General features: G+C 42.1%; 2 protein-coding genes across 2 annotated transcripts; one reads left to right on the top strand and one right to left on the bottom strand.

The window, feature by feature from the left end:
- The first annotated feature begins 1,431 nt into the window (after window positions 1-1,431).
- LOC137739267 (uncharacterized) lies at window positions 1,432-4,613 on the top strand. Its single transcript, XM_068478821.1, has 5 exons — window positions 1,432-1,815; window positions 2,076-2,994; window positions 3,354-3,449; window positions 3,664-3,800; window positions 4,051-4,613. Exons 1-5 carry the CDS (start codon window positions 1,616-1,618, stop codon window positions 4,220-4,222), a joined length of 1,524 nt encoding a protein of 507 aa, XP_068334922.1. The 5' UTR covers window positions 1,432-1,615; the 3' UTR covers window positions 4,223-4,613.
- An 849-nt stretch (window positions 4,614-5,462) lies between these two features.
- On the bottom strand, window positions 5,463-7,917 carry LOC137739266 (exocyst complex component EXO70A1-like). The gene has a single exon (XM_068478820.1). The coding sequence runs from the start codon at window positions 7,779-7,781 to the stop codon at window positions 5,898-5,900; it is 1,884 nt and encodes a 627-aa protein (XP_068334921.1). The 5' UTR covers window positions 7,782-7,917; the 3' UTR covers window positions 5,463-5,897.
- Window positions 7,918-8,124: the final 207 nt, after the last annotated feature.

Raw genomic sequence — 8,124 nt, 5'->3', positions numbered from 1 at the left:
AATGAAACAGTAGTTTAAATTTCTTTCCGTAATATTTGGCTGAATTAGTAGAAGTGTCCCTTTGCTTTAAAAGCTTCATTTTTTTTGTGTATTCAAAAGTTCTAGGGAACCCTGATAGTTTGTTCATAGACCTTTTGACGAAATAAAGAACATCAAAGAAGTATACTGGACAGCAGGAATATTTGTCTGTTGAGATTGCTCGTGTTTTCGGCCTGGACCCTTTACAGATTGATCACTAAATAGAGACTCAATCTAGTTGCTTTATGGTCCAGGCCGCGTACACTTGCAATTTCATCATCGAGTTGAGAATTATCTGACACCTAAGTATGGCAAGAATATATGATAACTTTTTTGGGGTAGTAATAGCCGATTCTCTTTTACTGTAAATCATGATTCGTTTTTGCTATTTCACCATCCTTCCACACTTTTATAATGTTCATATGGAGCTTTTTCAATTTCGTCTATAGTTTATGGTAGAGTCCAGTTTTATTAATGAGAAAACTAATCACCGCCACATTTACTTTCAGCATCATCACGTAACTGCCCACACACATTGTATGAAAACGAGCACATGTTTGGAGCTCTCAACTCGAGTTCGAATGCTGCCCTTAGGGCCACTAATTTCGTCTTTGCGTACCTCTCGACTCAGTAGACAAAAAGTACATTGTCATCTCATGTGTAACTAATAATAATTTAAACTATATATTAATAAAATCTTCTTCGTCAATTAAAAATGGTAAAAATATATTTTTGTCTTCTATCATAATAAAAAACTTAAGGACATCAACGTAATTTCACAAAACAAAATCTTGCTATTTTTTTTGTTTAAGCCTAATTTTCTCATCTCTAATTTAAAAAATTGAGAGGAAAAAAAAAACAAATAAACCTATCTCTCCACTCTCACGTTATCTCTCTCTCTCTCTCTCTCTCTCTCTCTCTCCTTCAATCTTAAAAACAAAAGTAAAAAATTTCATGCACACTTTGTGCGTGGTCATATGTTGGTAATCTAAATTACATACTAATGAATCCCTCTTTGTAAATCAAAAGAGAATAAAAATACATTTTTGTCTTTTATTACAACAAAAAAATTAAAAACAGTAACGTAATTTCACACTCTCCACTTTTCCTCTCTCTAATTTTATTATAAAAATAAATAAATAACCCTCTTTTCCTCTCTCCCTCTCCCCACTCCCGTATTATATTTCTCACTCTCTTGATCTCTTCTTTTATTTTAAGAATAAAATTAAAAAATTTCACACAAATGTGGACATATACTAGTAATAATAATAATCACACTCTCACCGACGTTTGTGCTGACTAACCGGCACTAAACCCACTCAGATGAAAACCACCCCATACGTGCATTCCACACGAAACTCTCTCCACCCAAAACGTTAAAACACTAATTAATTAATTAAACATACTTAACATGATCCCAGCAGCTCCTAAGTTGAATTAGCACACACGAGAGAGAGAGAGAGAGAGAGTGAGTATACAAAAACAGATCCGATTTCATTTCACAGACCACGCAGAGAGAAGCTTCCACTTCCTTCTTCTCGAGGTCTCTCAGATTCGACATTTTGTAGAATTGGGAATTTAGGGATTTGAATTTATAATGTGGTGCTCTCCAGCTCCTGCTCTCCTTGCGTTTCTGCTCTGCTTTTTGAGCGCGGAGGCATCGGTCCACAAATACGCCGCTGAGAGATTCGCCACCAAAGGCAGCGCCTTCGTCGTCCACGGCGGCAGCGAGGGAATTTACTCTTCTGCCCCTGCTCAGTCCGCCTCCGACTCAGTCAACGGCGACTCTTTCATACGGTAAAGTAAATCATAGAATTCCATTTCCCCATTTCACTCTCTTTGCTTCTCCAGTTTTAACTTGCAATTGGCTAAGATCTGATGCACAATTGAGTTCGTTTGAGTATTTGATTTATTGGGTTCGTAAATTGCTTGTTTAGTAAAAAGTCAGCAGCTTTTTTACTGGGACTATTCCAAGTGATTAACCCAATTCATGTGTTATTGTTGCACCCTGTTTGTACAAAACCGTTATCTGATTTGCTACTGTAACTTGAAACCAGCTTCGAAAAGGTTACGTTTCGGAGGAGCAGAGAATCTGCAAACCTGAGCTCATGGCCAGTCCATGCCATTGTTTTTGAGGTGGAAGATAGAGAGACCATTGGGGGTTCAGCTTATGGTGGTCAAAGAGCAGTATGTTGCTCAGGGGATCTGGCGAAATTGGGGGTGTGTGCACAAGGAGAGATCATTCACCGCCAGTCGACTGAGAATCCAGGTTGGCCCCAGGTTTTTGGTGTCTCATTTGAAGAATATGAGGAAGTTGCTACATTGCCGTCCAAATCCATACCAATTACGAAAACCGGGATGTACAATTTGTATTTTATTCATTGTGATCTGAGTATTAAGGATGTGGTTGTGGAGGGGAAAACTATATGGAAGAATCCTACTGGGTATTTACCTGGTAGAATGGCTCCTTTTATGAGTTTCTATGGGTTTATGTCCTTTGCCTTTGTCATACTCGGGATTGGTTGGTTCTCACAGTATGCAAGATTCTGGAGAGAAGTTTTCCCGTTGCAGAACTGCATCACTCTGGTAATAACACTCGGTATGTTTGAGATGGCTTTGTGGTATTTTGAGTATGCTGAATTCAACGAGACAGGCATCAGGCCAACTGGGATAACTGTATGGGCTGTTACCTTTGGGACAGTCAAGCGCACCGTAGCACGTGTGATACTTTTAATGGTCTCTATGGGCTATGGTGTTGTGAGGCCTTCCCTTGGTGGGCTTACATCAAAGGTGATTTTGCTCGGACTGACCTTCTTCCTAGCATCTGAGGTTCTTGAGATGGTAGAAAATGTCGGTGCAGTAAGTGATCTTTCTGGGAAGGCAAGATTGTTCTTGGTTCTTCCTGTGGCAGTATTGGATGCGTTCTTCATTCTTTGGATATTTACTTCCCTCTCTGCAACTTTGAAAAAGCTTCAGGTACCTTAATTTTCATTCCAATGATATCAGTGAATTATTAGTTTTTCAAATATAATCTGTTCAACTTATGTTTTCCGTTTCACCAAAATGAAAGAATAAGGGTGCTTGAAGTTGAATCTATGGGCAATATGAGAACCAACCTTTACTATTCATCTATAGATGTGGTATATGCCAGCTACATCATACATGTACTTGATTGTAATTTACCCAATCATCGCCATCAGATCTTAATGGTTGATCCTGTAACTTTCATGTTTGTGCTTATGCAAGGGATTAAGCGTGCTGCGTATTGTGAATCGAAGAGCTTTAACATACAGCTACCTTGTTGATTACTTTTTCTTGCTTTTGTTTTGTGACAGGCTAGGCGAATGATGGTTAAACTAGACATTTACAGGAAGTTTACCAATGCGTTGGCAGTAACTGTCATTGTGTCTGTGGGTTGGATATGCTATGAGGTAATCTTTTAACCTACATCCATGCCCTTTCCTAGGAAGAGAGAAAAGTATAAAGTTTTTGTGATTTGGTGGTGGATTTAACATGGTCAGGATAATTTTTACTTGCGCAAAATGATTTGCGTCTGTTGAATCCATTCACACGCAGCTTTCTTTGTTTTAAATTTGTTTAATTTAGTTATTACACGTTTGATATTTTTCAACATTGTACCTGCAGCTGTATTTCAAATCAAATGATGTTTACAATGAGCAGTGGCAGAACGCATGGATCATCCCTGCCTTCTGGCAAGTTTTATCTTTCTCTCTCCTATGTGTCATCTGCATTCTTTGGACGCCATCGCAGACCTCAACAAGGTAAAATACATGGCTTCCATGATTCTTCTTCGTTCATCCTAACGTTCAAAACTTTGTTCGTGTTTAACATGCCACATGGGACGTTTCCCATAATTTACTTGAAAACTCTCGAATCCTTAGGTTGGTACATGAATTATCTCTTTTATTAACTGCCATCCCAATGACATGTCGGTGGTGTTTCAACACTATTGAACGCGTCCTTGTTTTATCTAATGACCGTATCCCCACACTATTTTCCTTTTTTGACAAGATATGCGTACTCTGGAGATAGCGAAGAGTTTGACAAGGACGACACGACTTTGACACTCATAAAACCGGCCCTAACGCCTGCTAAGGATGCTGGTAGTGCGCTGGAGACTAGACCGGTGAAGAGCAGCAATGGGGCCTCAAATGGCGACGATGAAGAAGACAAGATAGAGTAAAAACAGAACCCAGCTGGAATATTCGTTGACATTGCAACAATTTCCAGCTGCTCGGGAACACATGTTAAACGGAGGAGCACGGATCATGGCATAGAAATTTGTATGTTGAGATTATAAAATTAGTTCGCGTAATTTAATGTTTGCATCTTAGTCCTTAATGTATTTGTTCAATTGGTTCCTGAATTTTCTCACGAGTAGAAGAAAGGTGGGTAAAGGAGATTTGTTGTGTTTCTTTGTGATAATATCATTGGCGGTTTGCAAGTGGTCGATTGTTCTGATGATTGTAGCCTTCGACTCATTGTGTTCTGCGTTCAAACTCACTTTCCTTTCCCAATGTAACTTTAAATAATAGTATCGCTTGTATTCAAAAGTAGAAATTTCATTGGCGGTTCACATATTTATTCAGTGCTTTCCCTCGGTTTGAGTTCATGGCTAAATCGGCATTATGCTTGCGGAGAGATTTTTCAGTATGATCGGTACATAGGATGGTACATCACGTGTCACTATACAAATGAGAGAATATGTGTGTTAAAAAGTTAATAACTTAAAAAATAAAATTTTTCACCACTTCTATTAATACACGTGGTGTACCACTTGTGTTTCCGTCGTAACTAAAAATTTCTCATGCTTACGAGGTAGTACACAAATTTAGTCGAAGATATTTTACTTTCGAGCAACGAAAGAAGCAAGATCACCGGTTAATCTTGTGCACATGGTTTTCAGGTGTTTGCGTAATTGGCAGCTGTTTCAACAACGGGAAGAGCAACATCACTGTACTAAGAGCTAGTTGCTATACTAAACCAACTAAGAGCTAGTTGCTATACTAAACCAATATCGTTACACTTTCCGTTATAAAATCACCCTATCCAAACTTCGCTACGTTCATGGAGTGCAATTCAATCTGTAATTATCAGTTTAGTAAGATACAGAAAACTATCAAGTGAAGTTATCAGCATATTACATAAGAAACAAAACCAATACAACAAAAGTTGAGTCGTTTAACGTACCGAAAACCGAAAGAGAGATGGCATAGGCACCTTAACCTGAAAACCGAAAGGGATAGAGGGACCAAGTAACTGTATGCAAAATACGCATTTTTCCCGACATGCCAATAACCTTCAAATGATTTTTCGGTTGAAATTTATGCGTATGCAGAGTGACGGCGAATATTTATACAAACAACTTTCGGTTAACATAAAACTAACTCATTCATTTCTAGAAAAGTTATAAATCTGAAGTGTGTTTCGGAAATCTGCCTCATCAAAAGCTAAAATATATGACATGGTATACAAGTAACCTGGAGCTACTACTATAAGAAGCGGCTTCTTGATATTAAAACAAAAAATGGAACAACACACACGCACAACAATTCGAATATGAACAAATGAAACAAAATCTAGATCGTGGTAGTAATAATAAATAACATGCTTACAGGGCAGAAGCATTCGGGCGTGTAGACTTAGCTGCTCTGTAGAGCTACAATCGAGATCTTCGTAAAACAATCTGACCTCCCCCAATCAACAGAATATTGAACTATGTAGGATTTTTAATGAAATGGGAGGCTCAATGAATCCCAAACTGACCAGCACCATCATCACCCAAACACTCCCCAAAAAATTCAAAGAATGTGTCCTAGTTTCTAAACTTGCAAAACTTAACTTCAATTTGATCACATTCACTGAGATCTCCTCCTCAAGTGCTGGGATACCGAGTACCCCTCAAAGAAATCCAATACAGCGGTCTCCAAATCCTCGGTCGAATACTTGATGTAGTTTTCCGGATGCTTCCCACTTTCTATATGGCTCCTGAACCGCCCAAGGAACGACCTGTATGCTGGGATCAACTTCTCTGATATAGATATCCGTAGCTCCTCCCTAAGCTGAGTATCCGGTATCAACCAAGTAGCTTGGGTCCTATGAACCTCCTCAAACATAGCATTGAAGGACTTGAACCTCTCTCTCAAAGCACTCTTTGACACCCCGGAAGAAAAACTCCCGCTAACATGTAACCCTTCATCTCTCAAACAATACAACACACCTACCCAAGTAGCTCTCTGGTAACTAGTAGCTGCCTGGCGGAACTTCCCGGTCAACCTCCTCAAGTAATCGTCTCCAATCATTTCCCGCAATTCCGGAGACCCTTTCACCTTTTGAACAATGTAATGAACATTGTTCATCATGAACAAGTGAGCTATTGAAGCATCCTTATAGTGCTTAGACTTGCCATCCAAATTAAATTGCAAAATCACAATAATCCAAATCAAATGCAGAGCCAGAGGGGTCTTCTCCTCCAACTCGGCGAACTCCATATCCGGAGTCGTGGGATCGCCGGAGTACCGCGACCCCGTGGAGGGCTTCGACACAATAAGCTCATGCAAAGTCTGCTTATAATCCGATATCAAACTGATGTAATTCATCACATACCGAGTCAATGGATGAATTGTTCCGCCGGGAACGGGAACCCTAGACGGTTCGCGAAGTACGGCATTCTCAAACTCAGATAGAATTCCCCTCGCTGCCTCCGCCAGCCTCGACAAGATCTCCACCGCCTGAATCCGAATCGACTCCGACGATTTCGATTCGAAAACCGATTCGATGTCTGGCATCAAGTCCATCAGAGCATCGTGCAAGTCGAGAATCTTGAAGAGCTTCTCGGGCGACCTCCGGCTGATGCTGATGGCCTCGGCGAAGTTGAAGAGCTGAATCGCGGGGCCCTTGACTGTCTCCATAAAGCAAGCGTCGTCAATGGCGGTGCCGATGCCATTAAAGATTTGCTCGCAGAGCTTCTTTTCGGAGGCGAAGACGGTCCTCACGCAAGCCTTGGCGGCGCGTATCCACCGTCGGATCTTGGTTTCCAGCTGCTCCCACGGCAGCCTCTGAACGTCTCCGATGCTCAGCTTCTCAATCCCCAGCTTCCGGAAACTCGAGTCCACCGTCCCCTTCCTGACGCCGCCGTAGACCTGAATACACTCGCGGAGGTAGCCGGCCGCAATCATCCGCTCAGCGATGTTGCGGAGATCGAATACCGCATCGGAGGGGATGAGATCGAGCTCGCGGATGCTGCTGGCGGACCGGTAGCTGCTAGTGTTCGACGAATCGCCGCGCTGGAGAAGCTCGTCGACGTCACCGGCATAGACGGAGGAGGCCTTAGGTGTGGTCAAACCGCCGTCGTCTTCAGCCGAGTAATCCTCGAACTCGGAGCTCGAATCAGCGACGCAGGAGTGAGTTGACGAGCTCGGATCGGCGGAGGAAAGCGAGTCAGGCTCGATGGGAGTGGTGTGGTTGAGGAGGATGTTGCGGAACTCGTCCTCCAACCGAGCCATGGCGATCTGGATGGCAGAGTTGAGCTTGGACTGTTCGCCCTCTGAAGAAAGCGTGGCTGAGGACAGAGAGCGTTGGATTTCATCGACGGCCTGTAAGTAGCGATCGATTTCGTCGCGCTGGCCGTCGAATATCATTCGCTCTCGGGCCTCCTCGGAAGCCGTGGAGTCCCAGACGAGAATAATATTCTCCGCCGCGTCTAGCTCTTGAAGCATAGGCGGCGGCGGTGGAGATTCCATGAAATGAAACGCAGAATTTCGAGCTCACGGCGGCGGCGGTGATGGTGTGGTGGGGTGGGGTGTTGTGGTGGTGATGAGTGGGGAATTGAAACTTTGGGGGAACGAATGGGGAAGTTGAGGGAAATAGGATGGTCCTTCAAAAAAGGCAGCTGTGGGATTTTGTTAAATTTCTGGTTTGAAGATTTTTGACAGTTTGGACTTTTCCTTACTTCGAGTAGCATGACTGTCCGAAACACTAGGGGAATTCTTTTGCCGCCGGTGTTTTACTCATAAAGGTGAATTTATGCTGTGAGTCGAGAGAGACTAGCACATGTCATTGTATTATTGATTCAGGACGTTTAAA

The sequence above is a fragment of the Pyrus communis genome, chromosome 7, assembly GCF_963583255.1.
Source record: "Pyrus communis chromosome 7, drPyrComm1.1, whole genome shotgun sequence".
Lineage (NCBI taxonomy): Eukaryota > Viridiplantae > Streptophyta > Magnoliopsida > Rosales > Rosaceae > Pyrus > Pyrus communis.
This window is presented reverse-complemented; position numbering and strand designations above follow the sequence as displayed.

What these genes read in the sequence shown, in the direction of transcription:
- LOC137739267 (XM_068478821.1), top strand. Translation starts at nt 1,616, where the DNA reads ATGTGGTGCTCTCCAGCTCCTGCTCTCCTTGCGTTTCTGCTCTGCTTT. An exon ending in CAACTTTGAAAAAGCTTCAG is followed by an intron (nt 2,995 to 3,353) that starts GTACCTTAATTT and finishes GTTTTGTGACAG; the next exon opens with GCTAGGCGAATGATGGTTAA. An exon ending in TGGGTTGGATATGCTATGAG is followed by an intron (nt 3,450 to 3,663) that starts GTAATCTTTTAA and finishes TTGTACCTGCAG; the next exon opens with CTGTATTTCAAATCAAATGA.
- LOC137739266 (XM_068478820.1), bottom strand. Translation starts at nt 7,781, where the DNA reads ATGGAATCTCCACCGCCGCCGCCTATGCTTCAAGAGCTAGACGCGGCG.